Source organism: Gymnogyps californianus, chromosome 2 (genome assembly GCF_018139145.2).
Source record: "Gymnogyps californianus isolate 813 chromosome 2, ASM1813914v2, whole genome shotgun sequence".
Classification (NCBI taxonomy): domain Eukaryota; kingdom Metazoa; phylum Chordata; class Aves; order Accipitriformes; family Cathartidae; genus Gymnogyps; species Gymnogyps californianus.
The window spans coordinates 166,279,346-166,303,993 of NC_059472.1; the positions used below are offsets into that span (position 1 = coordinate 166,279,346).

Genomic DNA, 24,648 nt, shown 5'->3' on the forward strand with positions numbered 1-24,648 from the left:
TGGGTGCTCATACAACGAGGCAGACAGTGAAAGGTGTAAATATGAGACTTCCCAATTTTGTCTCATACCTACGGGTGATGAGGCCACTGCTGTGACCTGTGCCCTGCCGAGTGGGCAGATGAAGGGTACTCCACAACATCTCAGACAAGACTAGATGCCTGTATTTAAGAGGCTGAATCTTACCCCCAAGGAGCTATGAAACAACACCACAGAACTGCAGATAACTCAAGTTTCTGAGTCCTCCTCTCCCCCAGAGGAGCATTCCCTGTCTAGAAAGGGGGGTTAAGGCAACATCAGAGTGCAGATGTTCAGAGCTTGGAAACGAGCCCACAGAGAGGTACATGCCTGGAGGAGGTCCACAGCAAGACAACTGGAGACAAGATTCACATCTTTTCTTGTAGCAGACCCAGAGCCAGCCCTGCCTGCAGGGCAGGTGAGCCAGGCTTGGCCAGGGCTATCTCTGCTCAACAGACAAATCCTCTACAGCAGCTCTAGTGAGGCCGATGCAGAGCAGAGAAGTTAGCTGGTCCCTTCCTGCACTGCTCCTTCAGGCAGTGGGGTAGCTGTAGGCTGTGGCAGTTACTATGCAGTTAAAGAAGGTGGGAACCAAGTGTGCACCATGCCCTAGCCCTCCTCACAGGCCCTGTGAAGTCTGAGCAGAGAAAAAGGAACCGGTGTGGGGTCAGGAAGGGAACATGCACCAAGAAGGGGAACAGACTCAACATCTTTCAGCACCAAAATGTCAGTCTGAGCCAGGGAAACAGCTACCTCATTCTCCTGGCTGGTCATACAATATAGCATGAAGAGAAAAATAGAAAGAAACAACCAAACTCAAAGGTCAGCATTGACTGCTGTGTCACACACAATAACTTCTGTCCTATTTGATCTAGCAGTTCTTCTTGCACTGTTTCTCCAGGGTTCAGGAGAAAGGCAGAAATTACTCTCCAGGCACCCAGAGCATCCACCTCCTGGAGGCTGGGCTGCTGGGGCCAACTCCGAGATAGTGCAACAAGGGTTGACGCCCTTCCAGTGGGAGCTGCTTTATGCCAAGGCTCTAGTGTTTGCCCTGTGCCTGGCCATGGTCTCGCTGACCCTTGAACGTGTTCCATCACTATGGACATGTCTGGTGACCTGGGCTCTCCGCTCACCCTGGCTGCTGCCGTGGGCTTGCCCTGCTCACCTTGTTCGGGGATGGTGGGATGGGGTCTTGCTGGTGAAGACCCCTTCCCTGCTGTTTGTGTTGTCCCCCTCAGCTCCCCATTTTTAGGGAGCAGCTGGCTCTCGACATTTAGCTTTTTTTCCTCCTTCCCTTCTCATCTAGCCCTAGCAGAGCAGATACCACTGCAATGCAACCTGTGGAGAAGTCTTTTCAAAAAAGAAAAAAAGCCATGTTGTACTTCGCAGCTGAGTATTAGAAACATCTTTTAAAGATAGGAATGCAAAATATAAGAAATATCCTCCTGATCCCAGGAAACAGACTCTTTAGAAAAAGCTGGGACTTTAAGAAACAACAGCAAAAAGATTTGCTTTGTAATCGTGAAAATTGGCAACACTTCAGATAAATTTCAAAATGGCAAAAGTTTTAGATAGAAGCTCTTTACTGAAGTCGCTATCCTCAAAGATTTCCAAATTGTTGGGGAGCCAATAAACTGGGGTCTACCATCTCCTGTGTTATTGGCATCTTTCTGACTGTTTTAGGGACCCTTGCAAGTCTTAAACCACATTTCTTTTTTTTTTTTTTTTTCTCCCTCTTTCCCAGGCCACCACAGAACCCCCAAAAAAGAAACCGGACCCTGTCACTTCGGAAACGGTGGTGATCTGGGGGCTGCGCCTCTGGCAGGTGATTGGTATCTTTGCCATCTTTGTCCTGGCAGTCAGTAAGTTGTAATTCTCTGCCTTGCACCAACCACAGCACCACCCCAAGTAGGACTTGTTCCTGGAGGACTACAGACCAGATGGCCATGGAGGTTGCAGGCTGAGGCTCTTTGGTCTCTGGCATCACAGGGCTACACACTGAGGGGGTTTTGCAGCAGGGAGAGGCAGGTGGGGTCTGTGAAGGAACCACAGATGGGCCACCATGGCTTTATCTTGTGACATACTGATCAACAGGTCCTAGCCGGTGGCATCCCAGAGAAGAGATACTGTAGGGCTGTGCCACAGCTGGGACTGTGTTCAGCTACAGTACCACATTCAAGCCCAAATGTATGTTATAGCCATGGTCCTGCCCTGTTGCACAACCGTACAAACTATATGTGATCTCCTGTGGTGCTGTCCCACATGCTGCAATAAGAAGCCTCAAGAGGTCTGCAGTCACAGCTAGATCTGGTATCAAGGTCCCTAACTCCTATTCCGGGTGCCAAGACTTTCAACTCGATTTTAGCAGGGCTTTCAAGACTTAAAACCCTCCTTTTTTTGGACCCAGGCACTAGGAAGCCACTGGCTCAGACCTGGTGACTGCAGTGGGATGGGATCAGACACTCTCCCAGCACACTTTGAGGATCTATCTGGGTATGGCCGATTCCCCACCTGAGTGTCTTCATCCAGCTTCATCCCCTTGCAGCTCACTCTCTGGGAAGAGTGTAAGCCAGCTTCACTGTGCATTGCAAACTACTAGCATGAGCTTCCTCGTGAGAATATCACTTAGGACACTATCAGCCCTGTGAAAATTCAAAGGAAGGATCTTCTGCTCTCTCCTTGAGCCAACTATAACTTCATACAAAAAAATAGATCAGTTTGGTATGAGTCAAACATGAGAAATCCGTTTCTTTCCCATCTTCTTGTTACTCTCTAGATTTTTGCAAAGTGTACAACTAATTCATTTCTTCCAGCAAACGAAGTTACACTGACTCATCTACAATTCCCTTGAACCTCCTCTTTTTCCTGTTAGGGACAGGTGAGCAGAGGCACAGAGCCTGTCACCAGTCCCTGAAGGTAAACCCCATCAACTCGGAGATCACCTCAAATCCTTACCCACTTCAGGAAGGACATCATCCAGCCATATTTAGATACATCTAAATCTTCTAGGCATTTTTTACCGTCTTCTTCTCATTCTGGCTTGTGGCCCTAATTACTTGTTAAAATTAATTTCATAAGGGGAACAATGAAGCATTTTAAAGTGACTGAAGGAAGGTCTTGAGCGCCTTAGCTTTCTGCATCGCTTCTGCTCTCATTCCCCAGAAGTGACGAGCACTCTCCAAAACAGAGTGGCCACATGCAAGCTCCTGGTGTGGAACCACCACATCCAATGCCAACCCTGACCTAGAAGCAGCCGTTGTTTAGCACGTGGGTCTGCTAGGCCAGCTCTAAAAACATGGTATTGCAGACAACTGATTCCTAGTACTCCCTGTTACTTTTCAGTTTGCTGCTAAACCCCATCTAGACGTAGCCCTAATCTAATCAAAGAGCACAGCAGTCCGTGTGGTGTTGTCTCGGCTGATATTGGGGGAATCAAGTCACTTCTTGTTGCCACAGCCACCTCTTTGGCTGCTGTAGGTAGCCTGTATCGTCCTTCCCTGATAGCCTTCCTGTTATGTTCCCAAGCTCTCTTTAAACCAGACATTCACATTTTCAAAGCAAGTACAAGCATTTTCCTGTGTTTTCTTTTCCCCTCATTGCCCTTTCTGGGCAAACACCACACCCTACACCCAAAGTCTGAGGGATAACTACTCCTGCAACTTGCCTCCTCTCAATCAATGAAGCTTATGCTAATTCATCACATGCCGCAACACCCTTTGCAAACAATCACAAGAAACTCCACAGAGCAAAGTAAACATGGCCAAGTATTTAACCTAGTGACTCCATACACCATGCAAAATAGGCATCAAAATTAACAGCAGGAGCTTTAGAATGCAAGTAGACTGGTGAAGGGGATTATTTAGCTTGTTTTCCTTGGCTCAGGGGCATCAAATTGTAAAGAAATTTTTGCCCCAGTAGGCCTGATGATTGTTTTGTTGTTCATTAGAAATTGGCTCTGGCAATACCAGGTTATTTACGGTTAGAAGCATGGGAAGGCTGCCATGCTGGCAAAGCAACACATCAGATGGTGCACTGCTTGCAGAAAGAAACTAAGGTTTTTTTGGTTACCTAAAAACATCAGTAGCAAGAAGCAAACAGCCGTGAAAATTTACTCATCAAGTGACAGCCTAGAAATGAAATGTATTCTAGAAAACAACATATAAAGAAAGTTACAGCCTAGTTATTGAAAGTGCTGAAAGCAGTGAATTATGAGAAACTAAAATATGTTTAAGGATCTGTGTTTAGACAAGCAAACAAATAGGTTATGTGCAATTCAATAAAGTAACATCTGCTTTAAGGTTTGAGTTCCCGCTAACACACACAAGTAGTTCAACAAAATCAGGCCATTATGTCAGCCTGCTACAGATATATATTACTGGAGGAGTAGGAAAGTATTTGCTAGGAGATCACAGGGTTTGGGCTTGCTGAGTCTCAGAGTGATAAATAGATTCAGTGCATCACAACATGTAATGGAGTCAGTTTATGGCTCTACTGCTCTGTTACAGCCTTTTTGTTTGAAGAAGCTTTCTTTCAATGAGCAGAGGAGATTTGAAAGCAACTGTACCAGCTCAGTCAGCTGTATGAAAACAGTAAGTATTTGGTGAAGACAGCAACTATCAACCAAGTCTGTGATCCAAGTCAAAACAAGGCAGATTCAAACTTAATGACATTAGAATAACTGAATCATACAGTCAGTTCTCACCAATTTCTCGTATCTTGCTCCAGCAACATCGTCCTCCTCCTTTGCTTTGCGATCCCCAAAGCATTGATGGTTCCCCAGCTTTACCAGCAAAGCTGTAACTCTCAGGAGCAGACACAGGTTTTTCTGTGAGTGAGCTCTTGGAGGCTGCCTTGGTATCACTCCAGAAAACTAGGCAGTGTTGTACTTTTCTAATGGGACAAGAGCTGGAGAAGAGCTTTAATATGGCTTCCTTTCCCTGGTTCCAGGAGCACCTTCCCAGTTAGAGCAAGAGGGTAGCTCAACCCTCTGACAGCCCTAACCCCCTGCACTAGGAGACAGAAGAGCATCCTTTTCAGGGCCTGCATTAGCTTCCCATCTCACCTGGTTATCAAGGCTTTAAGGGTGTGTCTACTTTGTCATGTGAATTCAGGTGAGGAGTAAATGAAGATGAGGAGAGGAATTGAGATGCTTTTAAAGTTAAAGCCCCTAGCTACTTCACTGTGGGTGACTGTGGAGCCCTTGAACTGGATTCCTTTCAGTTGAAATGGAAACAGAAGATGGTTGCTCCAGAAAGGGGTGGCCCCAGATATGCATGATAATTGCTAAGGGCAGCCACAAGACCAAACTAGAGTACCCCACCTGAAATACACCGAGTGTGGATGGCAGATCCTCCACGCTCTTCCACCCCACAAACCTGCTCCTGCTGAGTGACAGGGCTTGCAAATATCGATGTGATCTAGGTGTGGTTTCCAACTCATGCTCTTAGCAACTTCCACAAGATGGCATCATCACATAATAAAAGGCAGAAAAAATGGCCAAATCCAAAACTTACATTTCCTTATTTAATGAAAAAAAAAATTTAAAAACCCTAGATAAAGGCATCTTATATGGCAACACACACCACTGAAATGGACAAAAGGTCTCTGGGGAGATCTTCTAACTCATAAAAAGGTTTTGGGGCAGGTTACAAACCAAAGCGGGCAACTCCTAGCTCTACCCAGCAGAGACCAGAAGAGATGAAATGTTTGCACACCTGTTAGCAGAAGGCTTTTCTGTCTCTCCTGCAGCAAATGACATCCAACTTTCTCAGATGCCATATGAAAGCATTTCTCTATCAGACCCATCCATCTCTATCTTTTTCTTTTGTTTCTGCTCTGTGATAGGATATGTCATGAGAGAAACAAAACTTTGGGAGTAAACCAGCCCACAGTAGAAAATATAACTTAGTAGCACATGCAGAGCATCATTCAGGTGATGCTGGAGGCATGACTCTCATGGATGTGTGTATCATTACACAATTCTTATTCATCTACTAAAATACCAGGAACGTCAAATCTTTTTGCTACAACTGGAGAAGGCACAAGAGCTCATTTTTAAAGGAAACACAAACTCTACAGGGAAAAATCTGTAAAGAAAGGGAGGAAAAAGAAAGTTTCTCAGGTACCGCACACAGCAGGTCAACTCACTGTTGCTCCTCTGCCCCAAGATTTTAGCTCAGTCATTTTGTCCTTGGTTAAAGGAAACCTTCCCTTTTGGATATTTGAATCAGGTAGAGCAAGGCAGGCCATTAGGCTGGCGAGTATCCTGACAGTGTGCCTTGAAATCCTTATCAGGGCTGCCTCTCAGCACTGGCATAATTCAGCTGCTCTGGATTGCTTCTCTGAGTGCTGGTTGATAAGAAAAGAGGCCACTTGCAGGCAGGAGCAGAGACAAGGGTTGTACCTGTCTCTCTCTTTCTTGGAGAGACTTTGATGAGACAAAAACAGACAACTAAGACGAGATTAGCTGTCGGGAGGATTTGATTCACTCAAGAGCACTGCTATGCTATCTGGTTTCTTGGTCTTGCCTTTTTTTTTTTTTTTTTTTTTGGTCCTGTGAAAGCTGTAAATAGGGAACTGAGGCCCAACACTATCGCCGTGATAGGATGGGATTGAGTCATAATCTTGGAATCTTGCACAGCCTGTTTCATCCACAAAGACTGAGGACTTTGCACCTGAAGTATTACCCTTTGCAAACTGCAGTGCTGTGGTCAAGGAGGGAGTGGTCCTGCTCCATACCGGGGAAAGCCGGCAGCTGGCCCAAGGCTTGCCCAGTGTGCTCTCCATTGACTCACCCTTTTCTTTGGCATCACAACCACCATCAACATTTTTAAGCAGCCCTGTGGGCTGTTTATTTTCCACTCTGGATATTACTTTGGTTTCAAGGTCTGCTGGTTTCCTTGTTTATGTACAGCCCCAGGTCTGTTGACAGCAGCCCACCAGGGAGGATGCAGGCAGCACCTCTTTGAGTAATGCCCCACTGATTTCTGCAGAGGCAATGCATCTGCTGGGTCTGGATGCAGGGCAAAATGGCTTGACATCCCTGCTGCATATCCCTCTGGAGTGAAGTGTAGAATAGAAGGGAGAGGGCATGAAGAGGGTGATGGGAGTACGGACAGTGCTGTGAAGAGGAAGCAGTGCCTCTCAGCTCCTGCCCAGACTCCTCCTTCTTCTGTATCATGCCAGTTTGACGTACAGTGTCAACCAGATGTATTTCAGGTACCACAGGCAGGGAGAGACCCCTTTCCTTATCATCTTCTTTTGAATCTGTACTCTCTTGAACAGAGAAAGTGAGGGAGAAGGTAGGATGGAACTGTAGCAGCAGGTTCCCACGTGGGGTGGGGTTGCAGCAGAGCTGTTACTGCATCCCACTGCCGTGTTCCAGGCAGGAGCCCATGCCTTGTGCTCAACTCAAACTGAAGACCAATTTGGCTTTGAATGATACCTAATTATCATGCCAAGGAACTCCTGAGGTACCTAAGCTGGTGGTGGACTTTAGATCACCTTGTGTCCATGAGTGGTGGACCTTTAATTCATTGGGTGCTGGTGTTTTAGTGGCACCAGAACAGTTCTAGGGCCATGGAAAGAGGTTTGCTCACTGCACATCCTTACCTGTAGTCCACAACAGGTCTAGTACTACTGGGAAGTAGGGCTTACCTGGATGACGAGTGACAAAGTAGTGGGCTAAAGCAGAAGCTGAATGCAAAAGTAGGAGGCTCGGTTCTGATCTCTTTTTCCCTATCTTTATGTCCTTGTGCAAGACCTACCAGAGATGCTTTCCCATTCTCACCTATGCCAGTCAAATAGTAACATGTAGCCCCAGACACGAGCACCAGTAATTTTTCTCCTGACGTATAACCACAGACATGAAAGCTTGCAGAAGCAGGTCTGTCATCAGGAGGGATGCTTGGGAGTCACGAATGCAAAGCTTTTGCTTATCTGCCTGCGTAAACTGGGAGTCTTTCCTTTGAACCTGTCAAACGTTCAAAAGGAGTGTAAAATAATGTGAGAGTACAAGGGAGGGAGGCTCACACTCAACAAACGTGTTCCCAGGGATCAAGTATTATTTAATGAGCACCAACAAAGCTATTAAACATCTTGAATGCAATTAACCGAGCACAGTTTAATTTGAAGTGTTAGAGGTTTTATTTACCAACTTGCTGTGGGTGTTGAAGTATAAATGTCAGGCAAAAGATTTACACCATTAAATAACCATTACTTTTTGGATGGCAAAACTACCCAGATGTTTCTATTAATTTGCAGAATTTCCAGTGAGGCACGGATAATTTAGACTGGCTCAGGGATGCTTCACGTGGTGCTTTCTGACAGAGGCTTTAGCCGTGTATCTTCAAACACTGCATCGCCAGCAGCCCAGCATATGAGAAACACTCATCAGGGTGCACAGAATAATACATGCAGAGAAGGATGCAATGGGGGGGAGTACTGTCCTCTATCACAGAGGACATCACTTGGGGCAAGGAAAGGCTCTTACATGAGGACAATAGGTTGAGCCCCTCTTTTGCCCCCAGCCCATGTTCTCACATAGAAACCTCTTATCACACGTGAGACATTTCCGTCTGTTTTAGAGCTGTTCTGCACTTGTGTGCCTACAAAATAGCCCAAGCCCCCAAACTTATTGGCACCAGCATATGTAGCTCAAGCTGAGCACAAAATGGGGCGCTTAAGAGAAAGTTCAGAGTCTTTTAAAAAGGAAGGACTATTTTTTAAGTACCCCAATTAATAACAAGTAAATATTCTTTCTTCTTGATTATTTTGATAACAAATAACTTACGGTATTCTTGTTTTGTACTATAATGTTATCTTAAACTTCCATTGTTGTGCATGCTCACACACAGACAAACACATGGCTACTACAAAATTAGTTGTTGTGGTCCCTATCAGCTAAAAAGCATTGGAGATGCCATTGCCTGAGCCTGGCTTCTCTTAAATGTGACAGCTATCAGGTCACATAGAGGGCGGTGTGTCTGGAGCCTGCAAGGGGAAGAACTGGGGTGTTGGACCATGGTGGAGCTCCAAACCAGCTCCTCTGTCTGGGTGTTCCCACCAGCTGGAAGCCTAATCTACTTCTTCATCTTCCCTGCCACTCAGTGACCATTCATGCTCAAGGGGTGATGGAGTGCACAGGTGGACTCTGGCGTCAGAGATGGGGACTGTGAGGAGAGGCCGCTTTGTTGTATGGCACAGTGCATGAGTGTGCTTGAGATCTGTGCAGGACAAGCAAATATCACTTGTGTACGGCTTCATGGATCTGAAAGTGAAAGTCAGATTTGCAGCCTTCCTGGGCAAACCCACTTGCTTAACTCTTCATGTTCTGATTTATTACTACTATTGTTATTTCAATAGACCGTCATAATTTTAATTCCTATTTGTCCTTCATGTGCAATTTCATGCATGACCCTGCCCCAGTGCATTTTCTCCACGCAGTGCCGAGAACAGGCACAAGCCACCACCTCACACAAAATCCAACTAACACCGAACAACAGGGATTTTGCAGATTCCCAGGGCAGGGTAAATAACAGCCCATATCCCTGCTTCTCAGCTGGTGTAAATGAGTGCAGGTAGCAGCCATATGTTGCTTGCGATGAATTATGAATTGAAATCTGTGTGTATCCATAGGACTACATGAGGTTTGGGGGTAAACAGGACTAAGCTGCACAGATTAGATCCAAGTCTGGTTTTGATCTTCCCAAATCACAAGATTAGCTGTGGGTGTTTGTCCTGGTTTCGGCTGGGACAGAGTTAACTTTCTTTTTACTAGCTGGTACAGTGCTGTGTTTTGGATTTAGTGTGAGAATAATGTTGATAACACGCTGATGTTTTAGTTGTTGCTAAGTAGCGCTTATCTTAAGCCAAGGACTTTTCAGTTTCCCATGCTCTGCCAGCAAGCAGGTGTGCAAGAAGCTGGGAGGGAGCAGAGCCGGGGCAGCTGACCTGAACTAGCCAAAGGGATATTCCATACCATGGAACGTCATGCCCAGTATAGAAACTGGGGGGAGTTGGCCGGGCGGTGCAGATCGCGGCTCGGGAACTAACTGGGCATCCGTCAGCGGGCGGTGAGCAATTGCATTGTGCATCACTGGTGGGGTTTTTTTGTTTTTTTTTTTTTTCCCTTCCTCCCCCTCCTTTTTTGTTATATTCCTTTTCATTACTATTATTATTATTATATTTCATTATTACTATTGTTAGTATTATATTTTACTTTAGTTATTAAACTGTTCTTCTCTCAACCCACGAGTTTTACTTTTTTTTTCCCCTCTTTCCTCCTCCTCACCCCACTGGGAGGGGGAAGGAGGAAGTGGCTGCCTGGTGCTGAGTTGCTGACTGGGCTTAAACCACGACAGTGTTGGGATCCTGGGTTTTGTTGCTAGCTCTAGTTTCACAGAAAAGACAGGCCCAGCTTATTGACTATTTTTTGTACAAATGCCCGACAAGAGGTATTTCTCCTTGTTAAGGAACACTCGTCCTTAGATCTTGCCTCGCACAGCTGCAGTGTTGGCTCCTCCTTGTGACAGCTCCTCTCCTTGCATGGAGGCAATAGAGAAGGCTCAGTCCCAAACCTCTCACCCCCTGGGAAGGTAAATCCCACTCCTGCTCCCAGCCTTTAAGATGGGATGGTGGGGAAAGAAGGTTACAGAGCTCCACCTTAGCCTTAGGAGCTATTGCACCAGGCATAAAAGACCTCAAGAAAGAGACAGAAAGCATAACCAATCAGGAGCTTTTTTAAATTAGGGCTCGTGTTAATTAATAGCTCAGATTGCCAGCCAAAACATCTAATATGGACTTTGTCACTATGATTCATCTCACCTATCTAGAGATGCCTTCAGGGTAGGCATCCCAGGTGACCAGGTGAGAGAATAAGTGGGAATAATTAATCTGTTTGCTTTAGATGTCTACCTAAGGATGAGATGACCTGTGTCCTCAAGTGCCCTGGATACCCTGTCTGGATCTACAGGCATGTTTCAGTGAGCTCTCAGTGACTACCTGCTTCTTTTTGTCCCACACAACATATCCTAGCCCAGAAATCTAACTTTGCTCAGACCAAAATTTCCTAAGGAAACATTTGTTCTGATGAGAGGTTCAACCCTAACCCATATTTTTCACTGGTGAGCTCAGAATAAATACAAAGTGGCTGCTGTTAAAGCTGTCCTCCTTGCCAGTAGACAGGAGAATAAAAAAAAAAATAAAAAGAGGTGGAAGGAGCCATGCGGGGAGTTAGCTGAATCCATTCAAACAAAATGCAGTGAATGCAGGCAGAAGCAAGGATCTATGGTTGGGATAAAGGAACATAGCTAGACCTCATCTACAGAATAAACAAACATTCAGTGATTGAATGATAATTAGTAAAATTCAGTAACTGTTATCAGAGCAAAGCAAGCAGTTAAACAAAGCAGTTCAGGGTAATGCTGCAGTACAGAGTTATTTGAATGTATTAGCATGGGTTAGTGAGAGGTAGGAAGGTTTTTTGACCTCTGTATGCTGTCCTGGTGAGATGCTTGTGCCTATATATGAAAACAAATGCTGAAAAAACAAAGGCATGCAGAAAAAAAAAAGGCCAAAAATCCTCACCTCTGTTCGATGCCTGGAGAAAGGTCTTCAAACAAGAGTCTCACTGGATGCACTTTGTTTAGCTCGTTGGAAAGAAGATCAAAAGGCCACTTGATTGCAGCACTGAAGGACTTCAGAAAGAAAAGATAAAAAGAAGTATTAAAGATCTTTTTAGTCTAGTAGATAGAGACGAGAGCAGAGTCTGGAAATTAAAACCAGGTCAATTCAAATGAGAATCTGAGAAATAAATGTGGCAGGGAGGGTGATTAAACATTGCCACACTCTCCACCCTTTAACAGCTCTCCCTGCAGTGAGGTGGGATTCGATCCAACACAAGTTATTTCACTCAGGCAGTAACTAAACATAATAACCTGTGATGTGCAGAGAGGTCAGACGATGTGATCTAATGGTGTGGACAGACCCTCATTTCCAGACACCAGGATAATATCACGTGTAGAGGCATAGTTAAGCTTGATGGCTGAGCAAATACTGGAGCGGCCCTGACCCCTTCCAGCAGTTCTTTCAGCATATCCTCAGGGCGTTTTACCAAGGTAGACATATTTTAAAACATGTTTTGCTTGAAGTCATATTGGCACAACTATTGGGACTACAATCTAGATCTCTTCATTCTTTGGCTCCTATTTTTGCTTTCTAGGAAATTAGTACATTAATCCAAGTAGTAGATTTCCATTGAAAGAACAGCCATAGAGTGGGATAAAATACAGGACTGAGAAGGATCTTGAGAGGGCATCCAATTAACCTCCAACCTGGACTTTAAATCTGACATTTTTACCATCTATGTCTCTCTGTTTTCCAGGAGAAAGCAGATCCTGGGTCCCCATTGCCACAACCTGATCCCTAGCCTGAGCCACAGCCAGGATGCAGTTCCATGCCGTGTAGATAATTGCAAACCCCTTAGAGGGAAAGCCTCCTTCTTCTGGAGCCCAGCTCAGGGACCTCTTCTGAGGCACTAGTATCTCAGCAATAGCTCTAGTAGCAGCAGCGGCATCTTTAAATGAGGTGGTCCAGGCATCATCATCAGCAGCATCTCAGCATCTGAGCACTCAGGGCGGACCAGTCCTACAAGCAGCCACCCAAGCACTAACTAATTTTCTTAAGAGTTTAGTAGCCCTTACTGGTCATTGCATTATCACAATTAGCCGGTTATTAACACTGTCGTGAGTAGCTTGAACAGCCAAAATATGCTAGCTCTTTCCTTAAAGCATCATTGTAGTCATATAGTAAGCAACAATCCAGGCTTCTCAAAGAGCATTTAAACACAAGTGCTGCAGTTAACTTGCCATTGAATACATCTGCATTAATTGCTTACATTATTAACAATGAAGTGGCTGCCTAATTAACTCAGAGCAGCACAGGCTACTTTGCTAAATGTTAATTAAATGCTTCGTTGGCAGACTGTATTTTTTCAGCTTCAAAGGGAACAAACCTACTGTGTATTGCAGCCAATTTCCATTCAATTTATAAAACTGTTCAGTACTCAATCATAGCTCCGCTGAAATATCACACTAAGCAGTCTCTGGAGAAGATATTTCATTTACATCTTTCCCAGCTCCTAGGAGAACCCAGTTGTTTCTTTCCTTTTTCTTTTTTTTTTTTTTTTTTAATTTACTGCCCAGCTAAACTAGAAGCAACTGTGTTACTGTTGATGAGCTAAATTCACTTAAGTGAAAATAAAAAAGAGACCATGAACAGGGTAGCTTGGCCACATGGATATTTAGTTTAAGCCAACAGAGCTCCTTTCACGGTCTTTTGCATATGCTCTTAGCTTGCTTCAATTACGAAACAAATTATTAGCTTGCTTCAATTACGAAACAAATTATTTTAGTTTAAGCCAGTGGGAGCAAACACACAGCCATTATTTAGTCACAAGCATCTAATTGTTTATGGCGGAAATTATGTGTTTAACATTTGCTCTGTTACTGTACTTCAGATGAGAGTTTTTTGGGGCCATTTCTCAGCTCCTCCAACCTGAGTAGTATTGGATATGAATATTAGGAAGACATTGCCCCCTGTAAAAATAATGAAAACATGCTAAAAATCCAGAAAGGAACAAGTCTCAGAGTTCTTCATTATTTTCCAAGTCAAGGTTTTTTAGTATATGCTGAAGAATGAAAATATATCACGTACAATACCTCTTTTGTCATCATAGACAGCAAAAAGTTGACTCCTTTAAAATACCCATTTCATAAAGGACGACCAAGTATTTGTTTCATTCTTGAAAAATTACATTTCACATGATCAGCCTGGCTGAAACAATGAAAAATGATTTGATATGTTGTCAGCTTGAATCTTCAGTGTGGAAAGAGAACACCATATGCAGGATCAGACCTGACTTTTTAAATTAAAACAGAAATGTTCCTTCAGAATAGGTGGCTGAATTCAACTGTGTGTGTCAGGTAACTGAAAGAGAAAAAAAAAAAAAAGGTGAGAAAATGATTTTTAGAAGCCAAACAGCAAAGCAATCCACAGCACGTTATTGAAAAAGAAAAAGCCTGTATTTTAATTGTGCCATTCACGGAAGATCCTTGTTATCCCAGTATCACAAGGCCATATTGTCGTGGTTTAACCCCAGTCAGCAACTCAGCACCACGCAGCTGCTTCCCTTCCCCCTCCCAGTGGGGTGAGGAGGAGGAAAGGGAAAAAAAAAAGTAAAACTCGTGGGTTGAGAGAAGAACAGTTTAATAACTAAAGTAAAATATAATACTAACAATAGTAATAATGAAATATAATAATAATAATAGTAATGAAAAGGAATATAACAAAAAAAGGAAGGGGGGGAGAAAAAAAAAACAGTGATGCACAATGCAATTGCTCACGACCCACTGACCGATGCCCAGTTAGTTCCTGAGCCGCGATCCGCCCCTCCTGGCCAACTCCCCCCAGTTTCTATACTGGGCATGTCGTTCTATGGTATGGAATATCCCTTCGGCTAGTTCGGGTCAGCTGTCCTGGTTGTGCTCCCTCCCAGCTCCTTGCACACCTGCTTGCTGGCAGAGCATGGGAAACTGAAAAGTCCTTGGCTTAAGATAAGCGCTACTTAGCAACAACTAAACCATCAGCGTGTTATCAACATCATTCTCACACTAAATCCAAACCACAGCACTGTACCAGCTACTAAGAAGAGAGTTAACTCTGTCCCAGCCGAAACCAAGACACATATATTATTAATACAGAAAAGCTGAGAAAATGAGAGAATTGAAAATGACTCCACTACATTTTGTTGCACAGGATGTTTCTTCTTCTGCTTTATGTAGTTTGATAACAGAGAAACCATGAATAATGTCACCATTCCAAGCCTTGATGGTGAATATTTCATGGACCTTCCATGGTGCTAATGGGGCACCGATACATCTTATGGAGATTGCTTTAAGCTCACCGTAGCATCAGACAGGCAATAGTTTATTCAGGCTGCATTTTGGAAGCCTTCTCGAGAATTAAAGTGAAAGCTGAAATCCTGGAAAGGAAAAGGAGACCACAGCATGAAAAAAAGGGAATAAATATTGCTTGATAGCAGTGTGATTAAAGAATTCACCTGGGGAACAAGAAAATTGGTGAACGTTTAGTACAAAACAGACATTCAAGCCTTGAAGTCAGGTCATCTGCCTGCCAGAAGAAAATCATAATAACAAATTCTCAGATTAATCCAAGATAATTGGTCCCCCAAATACTTCATTCTGTGACCCAGAATCAAAAGTGATCAAGTTATCACTATTCAACTGAGTTGCAATTAGTATTCCTGCACATATTCATATCCCAAACAAAAATTTTTAGTTTAAGCTACTTTCATTGTACGTATAACCCTCATGGAGTTTTTAGTGTTGGGTATTTTTATGTTGTAATTCTCTACCCTGAGAACATGGGCCTAGCAGTTAACGTGCTCAACTGATACCCCGTCACATACTAAACTTTTGTAAGAGTATTGCTTTGATGTTTAACTCTCATGGAAGAGAGTACAGTCCAATTCTTGATCTGTTATCTTATAGGAATGGGTATTTTTACACAGCAGTCCCCATTACCAACCATCTTCACGTGACAGCTGAAGCACGCAGCCAAGTCAGTAGTGATGGAACAGGTCTGAGGTGAAGCCAGAAAGTCATGCCCATGGGTCAGGGTTTGGGTCAATGGGACACATGACCAGGCATGGGCACAGCTATAACATCCCCTGCAGCGGACCTCCGTCGGGGACCAGCACGAGAGCATTGGCTTAAGAGTCACTCCAAGCGAAGAAAAGGGAGCTTCCACTGAGGCTTCTTCTAACTCCTCCTTTGAAGGCCACCAGCTGCACTACTTCTCATCTGGCCCTGAACCCCGGCAGCCAAGCCCCAGAAAGTGTAATGGTGGTGAGGATGTTCTCAGGACCCTTACAGGCATGTTCAGTTTCCCAGGTTGTCTTCAGAACAAAAAAATCTCTGCTCTTCCAGTGGAAAATTATGTTAACCTTGGCATCAACAAAGACCCAGGAAACATTACAGGTTACATTGCTTTCTGGTTCACTTGATGGATAAATTATCAGTGGAGCAAATACAATCTCACCGGTTTGAAGCAGGAGAAAAACATAAAATATCTACCAGGCACAACAGAAATGACGCTAAGATAGCTCCAAACTTCTGATATGCAACAAACATTTCACTCTTAACTTCCAAAGTAGTTAGAAGAGATTCACCTCTTGTAACTGAGGGAACAGTTCACACGCCTAAATGTGGATCTCTGGTGTCATTTGGGAAGCCCTAGGGCACATTGTCCAGCCTCTGGCTTTCACTCCATGGGGTCACAGCTCTTCCATGGTCGTGTGTCAGACTGGTAATTCCAGACTTTTTTTGTAGTTAATGGGGAGAAAGGCAGCTGCAGAGAATGATTTATTTGGCGTACCTTAAATTTTTGTCTTAAGATGAGATTAATCACCCTGTAGAGATGCTTCTTTCTCTCCATCAGTGATAAAGGGAGCCTGGAGTGACTGTCTGAGACCATAATCTCTAGCTTTGGGACACATCAACCAGAGGAGATGAATTCCACCCACTCTATCTCCTGTGTCTGACCTGGAGGGAAAAGCAAAGATACCGAATAGGCAATAACTTCCCACTAGCAATTAAATGATCATTCCTGGCATCAGTTTCAGTGTCCTAAAGCTCCTGTACCAAAATCTTATTCACTGGCCTATTCTTTTAAAAAGATAATGGTATTCAGTCCAATACTTAGCCCCCTGCATGGCTTGAACCTCACACTAAGCACAGCTTGCAAGGGGGATGGAGATAGGAATAGTACTGTATTATTTTCACACACGCCCCTTGCTCCGGTGGCTGGTTATGAATCCTTTCACATCCCAAGACAACATAAGTCCCCCGTACCTCAGTGTAACACTTCATCTCCATTAGAAAGTTAAACAGAGAGCCCAGCTCATGACTGTCATGTAACAACTACCATTTTTGTCCTTAGTAATTGAAAAGAAGTAGAGCTGTGAGATATAGAACAACCTCTACTCCTTCCTGCAGGGCTAAGCCAGCTACTGTGATATTGGCAGACATTTTGGCCTTGATTTTCAAGGGCATTGACCAATCTCTTTGTGCTTTACTTGAAAGCTGACAGTCTCATCGTTTATCAGTCTCCAGGAAACATGGTGCTAAATTCCCTGGCAAATTTTTCTCAGATGTGAGTAGAGGATTTCCTGGCTTAGCTGAATTCCAGAGTGCTTTTAGGAAAACAATAGATCTTGATTTAAAAGTGGTTAAAGAAAAAGCACATATCCCATTCCCCCCAGTAAATTGTTTTCCTGCTTGCTATCACTTTTAAAAATGCATACTTATGTCTACTCTGACCTTGCCTTGAGTCTTTGCCCAGCCACTGGGTATTTTTTTGTCTGCTAGCCTGAAAAGGTCTGTGCCATCCATTGGTTGCGACATAGCTGTAGCAGGCTCTGTGGGGAGGTGCACAGTGAAATCCTGCCCCTGACCACCCGGGCAGACCCAACTGTGTGCTTTCCAGATGCAGTACGTTACCCACTTGCAAGCTAGCAATGTTGTGCTGCCAATAACACCATATGAGTACCTCGCTTTCCTTTTTTAAGACGAACAAAAGCTCAATTACCCTCAGCTTGTTGGTGGCCCTCATGGAAGAGCAAGGATAAAAATATCTTGATTGCTTCCCCAATTACAGGTTATTACAATTTCATGTTGTTTTAGGCAATTGACTTCAGCTTCAGGTGTCTTGTCCTGTTGTGACATTTAGGTGGCCCTGAGTGTGATCCCACTACAGCACCTCCACAGCAAACTGTTTAACAGGAGTGATATTTTTGGCAGCAAAATTAAGCAAAGGGATAGAGGAGTCACTACACTTTGCTTGGTAACTTTACACCAACCTCAAAACACTGAGAAAGGTGTTTTACTACTTTCCTTTTCTCTTTTGTGGTATGGAGAGGTCATGCAGAGCTTGTTCCTGGTTAACATGATCCCTCTGTACTTAGGAGAGGCTGGACAGGTACAGGACAAACTTTTAGAAAGTAAAATTTACACCAGCAAATGGTCTGTGCGCCTGTGTTGTGAAGGCTGTGTGCAAAATGGTTTTACTCCTGGTGAATGAGAAATGCTCACACTTGGAACCAAACACACAGATTATTTCTCTCATTCCCTTGGATTAGTCTCAAAGGTCTAATACATTGCTTATGGTGATACAAAGCCAGAGGAGATTACCTGACTTTTGAAGTGTACAGAAAGTTGGATGCTTGCTCCTTTCTCATAACGTTGATATGGCATGGGGGAACTCCAGTTAAAATAAGAGACAGAGCATGTAACACTGATCACACAATATCTTTCCAAGCACAAGTCTCTTCCTGCCTGCAGAACCCATTTCCATAAGGTATATAAATGAGGTTAAGAACTTTAGTAGGTTGGAAAGTTGAGCTTTTATTTAGAATAGAAGAATCCCTCGAACTTATTTAAAGATGCCCACAAAAAAGTAACAACTCAAAAGTTCATAGAGACTATGAGATCTCATGCTTCTTGACATGTGTTTATGACCTGTGGGCCAACTAATTTTATGATTACCTGTTTCTGAGTTTCACTGATCTTTTCCCTGAGGTTGCTGCTTTGTTGTTGTCAGAAGTGGTGCATGGATGAACCAATGATCTGTTCAAGCCTGTGAATTCCTAGTCTAGGAAACCAACCAATAGTGATTTCATTACAATGAATTATCTGAATCATGATTAGATTTGCAGATGGAAATTCTGAAATAGTGTATAGGTTTAAGCATGAAGGGAAAATATATCTTACTAGGAGTGAAAGCGTCGTCTGCATCCTTAAGGCATGTAAAGAAGCCTAGCTCATGGAAAGAAGAATGATGGAATAGCAAGCGCATGATGGGGGGATTTAGGAGATCTGGGTTCTTGGCCTGCCCTAAATGGATTTGGATGACAGTCAATTAAGGCATATATTGAGCTCCTGTTCTGGATCTATTTTGGAGGGCTTACAGCATTTCCATGCCAAACTCCTCATTGCTTTCTTCAGCTGGAGGTCCTCAGCCCCAGCATCTACCTACCACAAAAATGAATGGCTAAGATGTGTTGTCACGAACCTCTAGCCATAACACACTGTTGAAGGGTGACAATACATCTTGATTGCTGCTGTCATTTCCAAAGAGATAATGAATTTAATTTGTTGATGCTCTGATGCTCAGAAACACCAGTGGCATATATGGTTTGAGGTGATGGTTTACATTGGTTTTGGTGGGAAGGACATGCTCAGTCCTTTACCACAGCTCACCTGAAGCATGGTAATTCTTTATTTTTGGGTAACTCAATTGCTTTAGACTGTGTGACCATATGCCTCAGGCAGGTACTTCCACTGATGTAAACGGCTACAGGTTCCCACTGGAAGAAACTCTTCTGAAATTAATTTTTCTTCCAGCTGTCTCCCCACTGGAAATGGGCCAGCCTGTACTAGACAGAGATCTGCTCACTAAACTGAATGCTCTTGCTTCCCTCTCTCCTTTCCCAGTTATCACGCTGTGCTGTATCTTCAAGTGCCGGATTCCCCGGACAAAGAAAGAGATTGAGGCACGATATGCTCAACGGCAAGCAGCCAAGACATATGCAGACAAACTGGAGACTGTGCCACCGCTCAACGAGCTGACAGAGATCCCTGGAGGTACTTCCCATGCCCACACCTACACATGAGACCCATCCCTTCTTTTGGGGTTGCTTTCTGTATGCATGAATGCAAAGGGCTAGGTCCTCCCTTAGGGTAAATCAGTGTGGCTCCTTGGGCACAACCACATTAAGATACTGTCATGACTTGGTAAACCCCTCCCATTCACAAGCACTAAACCTGCAGCATTTGTGGCAGCGGGCACGGTAATTTAGATGAAAGGGACAGTTTCTCCATTGGTACAAGTCAGGGTCATTCCTTTGAAGTTCATGTTTAAAATTTCCAGAGAGTCGGATTCATTTTAAGGGCTAATTCCTGGGTTGGGGGATGTCAGTAGGAAGAAAAAGAGTTGTTAGAATTTCACAGTACCCATAAATGGCTTGCCCTATCTGGATGGCCAAGAGCATTTCTGTCACTGGTCTCCGCTGCTCTCACTCATCTTTCCTGATTCTGTACCCTAGGCTCTACTGAAACTCTCCTAACTCTCTCTGGTCATGTCCAGTCCAGACCTCTCAACTCCCTGCCTGTGGTGAAAGAAGAAGATGAAATGGCCCTGCAAGGAAATTAGGGGACTGCCTTCCTGTCTGTCTGTCTATGGCTTCTCTTTTCTGATGACGTCCGTCATACCTTGGACTCTCTGCTTCTCAGTTCCCTTTCTGCATTTGACCTCTGTTTTCTCAATACCTTTTTATGAACTTTTTTTCTCTTTCCTGTGTCTCTGCAAGCCCTGTGATCTATAGCTTCATAGAAACTGGAAGTTTCCTTAACTTAAAATGTGATGCTTCAGTCCATGAAACTGGTGAAAGAGGCAGATAACACAATTGTAGAAATTTAGTCCCACACCAGCAAAATACAGAACTAAGTCCTTAACAGTAGGAACTTGCACATACCTCAGTATTTCAGAGGTGTTCAGACATCTGACTATACTTATACTATAAACTGAGGATGGCCAGACCACTCTCTGGAGCTGAACCCACTTGGCATGAATAAGCCCTTGTCCATACAGTTAAATTCTCTTAACCTACTTTAAAGTCAAATGTCATCCAAAGGTCTAGTTAATGCACTCTTACACGTATGAGCAATCACACATGGAAGTGCTTAGTATTGTATCCTTCGATTTCCTGCCCAAAAGACCAAATTCTGACTCTGTAAGGACCAGCTATCAGTAGATCCCAGAGGGTGTGAAGGATCATGCCTGTAGACAGCAGAAAGCCAAATTCACTCATCTGCTGCTGCATCCTCTTCCTGCCTAGCTATTACTTCTGGAAAATCAATAAATTAAGGATGAGAATATCCAGAAGAGACAGAAAGGGTATTTGGGCAGCGGAATGGCCGTTTCACCCCAGAATGCTAATATATTTTGATCTCCTGTAAACAGCCTTTACCTCCCACAAACATGTACATGTACTCCACCCAAAGGCTGGCTATTTTGGTGTAGATTTAATCAGACCACGGTAAATTATTGCAGCATGAACTGATGAATAAATTACCACAAGAAAGCAATTTATGGGAAGTCAGCTGCACCATAAAGACTACCTAAACTTTTATCCAGTTAAATGTATAAGTTGAGTAGTTGATCACCCTTTGACCTTTGAGAATCCCAGAATTATGGTCTTGGCGTGCTGCAGGGTAGGAGGCTGGTGGATAACATGTTGCTGGGTGGCTGCTGATATCTGGTAGTGGCTCGTGAGTACGTGTTCTCTGAAGCTCCTAGTCCTCTGGGACTAGGCAGATATAAATCTGCCCAAGTTGCCCTGAAGGAATGGGTACTGGGGTGGGAGTCATCTATCCACAAGTACATTATCCACATCTATGGAGAAGTCTGCATCAGCATCATCTAGACTTTATCCCTTTATCCACGGTGGAAAATAAAAAGGATGTGATTCCTTTCACAGTAGAGGAGGTGCTAAAGTGGAAGAGGTAAATTGTGCCTTAAAAATGCCTGTATGCCTCCAGCCTTGGGGACCCAAAAGGACGGACTCAGCTGTCAGCGCCGAAACTGTTGGATGCAAAAGCTACGTGTGATCAAACCCACCGGTTTGCCCTCCTTCTGAGATTAGCATGCATCCTGTCCCCAAAAAAGTTTCACTACATGATTTAGACTTTGCAATAGAAAGTATGCAAACCTTTGGGCTTAATCTCTGTGCGGTTATTTTCGTCTGTACAGAGTGTGATGCTCTGCCCCGCTGACATTTGGCAACCCACCTTGATTTATGCAGTCATGAAATATAATGTATGTATTTGTCGACTATTTATATACTTAAACTGTGACAACCCCTGGTAGACCCAGTCAAGGCCAGAGAGATGACTTGAGTGATTTTAATTACTGAGTGGCCATTAAATGCTTTAAAGATTTCTGTAAGTGTCAAATGCTATTAATCATGAATATATTACAATGCTTAAATGCTCTCATTTCTTGGCATTATTTTACCCTACTTCACATTTACTATGATGGAATATTCTAACTGCCAAATGGCTCTCCATGCACCTTTTTTGAGTGTCATATATGGCAAGCCCTTTTACTGGACATAAATAAAATGGACTTTAGGGTTCAGTGTGTAAAATGTTATATATAAATTGATTTATTTGTGCTCTGTCTCCCAGTCTGTGGGAGAAGTACAAGCAGGACTTGGCCTTTGCTCTGGGTGGAGATGTACTGTATGGGTTCATGGCCTGGGAGATCTTCAAGTATTCTGGTCTGAGGCTGCTCCAGCTGACATTTTTGGGAGTTCACCTGGTTCCTACCATATTTGTGCAGGAAGCAGACAATGTTGTGGTTTTTTTTTTTTATTCTTCCCTCTCCTTTTTTTTATATGAGAAGTCAGGATTTCCCCTGTGGTTGTAAGAAAGAGTCTGTATTGTTCTACTCCCATTTGTATGTCCAAATGAATTGCCAGTTCCCAAGGTCAGAGGATGATATTTTATTTTCATGTGCACGCTGAAGGGATACTTTAAGTAAATGTAACAAATTCAGGTTTCATTCACAACTGTAATACATTGCTGCAATTTGAAAGTGACACTACAGACATCCATAGCAATGGGAGATTTGGGGCTACTTAAAAAGATTGCAGTCCAATGGCTCCAGGTAAGTGTTGAGACGTCTCACCACAGGCCCATACCAAATAACCTCCTAAGCCAGTTCACTGTCATCTTTCCTTAGCCTGTGACAAACGTGAAATAATTTGACTTAGCCTAGGTGCCAGCTGAAGAAAGCTAAACAGTGACCTCCATTTGCCCAGGTCACTCCCAGGTCATTGCTACATCTTGGCTGATTTTAATTATTAAGTTGTGTTAACGTGGTTCTCTGTTTACATATCTGAGTCCTATATTGGGGATTTTCAGAGAAAGAGGTCATGGAAAACTTAATGCATTTTCACTTGTTTTTGCAAAACTTTATACTCTGCTGGTCTTGAGCAAAGGAAAAACTTTCCGTAAGAGATATATGAAATATGATCTGTGTTTAAGTGTCAGGTTGCTGCTTGAGATGAGAGTTCAGTGCATCAAGCTCTTACTTCAGAAATACTTTTGAGAAAATGAACCACTTCTAGTAGAAGAAAAATAAGAAAGTTGAGGAAAAGTTTTCTGCTACCAAATCCTTTGTCAGAATATTTAAAGTCTGCAGAGCCAGTGTGATACTTGGAGTCTTCTCACCTGAAATGGGGACACTGAATCCAAGATACTCCTAAGTAAAAGTTTTCCATAAGTAAAGATATTATAAGCTTCCGATAACTAATATGGCTTGTTAAAACATACCAAAACAGGGCTAACTATGCACTAGAGTTAATTGCTATATGCCCATGGTATGTTGCTGCCGTTAATTACAGTGGTACAGGTAGGAAGCCAGTCCCATGGTGACTGGATGTGGACAGGACATAAGCTAAGCCTACTTTGTAGTTTTGTGCTGGGCAAGTCATCTTCTGCTTGTCTGTCTCTGAAAGCAATGATCCCCAGCAGAATCTCTACCATCCACTCTCAGCTGCAGGAGACGTACCCCATACACAAAGAATTAGAAAAGCCAACCAACCAAAAAAAAAACCAAACCCAAGACACGTCTGTACTGAATTGCATGAGAGATGTTTCTGTTCCTTCTTGTGGAAGGAGACAAATCCACATTGAATGTCATTATTGGGGCATGCTTATGGACTGTGCTTATAATGTTCATGGATCAGTTCCTACCAACAGGAGTCATTTCCTCCAATAGATCCACAACTCAGCTCTTGAAATTACCAGTTCTGCTTTATCCCATTAGTCTATCTTCTCAAAACAAAGACACAAAATGCTGCTAGTCAGTGAGCAAAACAGCTGTATGGACAAAGCCCCAGTAGAAGTATTTTCCCTTTGTCCAAGATTTGCCAGCAGGGAGCAGGAGTTTTGCCCTCTTCCTGGCTAGTGTCAACCCGAGTTAACTGCTGTCCTGTTTTCTTTTTCCATCCTTGCATACAGCTCAGGTTGCAGAAGAAAAAAAAGAAGAAGTTCCCACTGTATCTGGAAAAGTGGACAAGGCTCAGGGTAAGAAAGACGGATCCAAAGGCTCCAAGAAGAAGGATGGTGAAAAGGACCAGAAAGAAGGATCCAAGAAAGAAGGGAAGGATGGGGCCAAAAAGAAAGAAGGAGAAAAGGGAGAAAAGGGGGGAAAGGACACTACTGAGAAGAAACAAGGGGCTGGGAAGAAAGGTGAAAAAGAAGGTGAAGCAGTAAAATCAGGAGGAGGCACTAAAACTAATGGCAAGGCTGGTGGGAATGCCAAAGCCCCAGCAAAGAAGAAGTGACCTTGCTAAAAGACAGTGCTGGCAGTCTTTCGGGGAGGGCACTGTCAAATTGCTGTGGGTAGAGCACTGGGAGCAGATAGGACATGCTGTTTCTGTATACTCAGGCTGTTGAGTGCCACTGGATGCATGGTTTTATTACCCTT

General features: G+C 43.6%; 1 protein-coding gene across 1 annotated transcript; it reads left to right on the forward strand.

The window, feature by feature from the left end:
- The first annotated feature begins 1,119 nt into the window (after positions 1-1,119).
- On the forward strand, positions 1,120-24,505 carry TMIE (transmembrane inner ear). The gene is made up of 4 exons (XM_050890949.1): positions 1,120-1,194; positions 1,760-1,877; positions 19,587-19,736; positions 24,180-24,505. Exons 1-4 carry the CDS (start codon positions 1,120-1,122, stop codon positions 24,503-24,505), a joined length of 669 nt encoding a protein of 222 aa, XP_050746906.1.
- Positions 24,506-24,648: the final 143 nt, after the last annotated feature.

Bases quoted from the DNA above. Each gene is read 5' to 3' on its own strand.
- TMIE (XM_050890949.1), top strand. From the start codon at position 1,120: ATGTCTGGTGACCTGGGCTCTCCGCTCACCCTGGCTGCTGCCGTGGGC. The intron at 1,195-1,759 runs GTGGGATGGGGT...CCTCTTTCCCAG, and splicing joins GCTCACCTTGTTCGGGGATG to GCCACCACAGAACCCCCAAA. The intron at 1,878-19,586 runs GTAAGTTGTAAT...CTCCTTTCCCAG, and splicing joins CATCTTTGTCCTGGCAGTCA to TTATCACGCTGTGCTGTATC.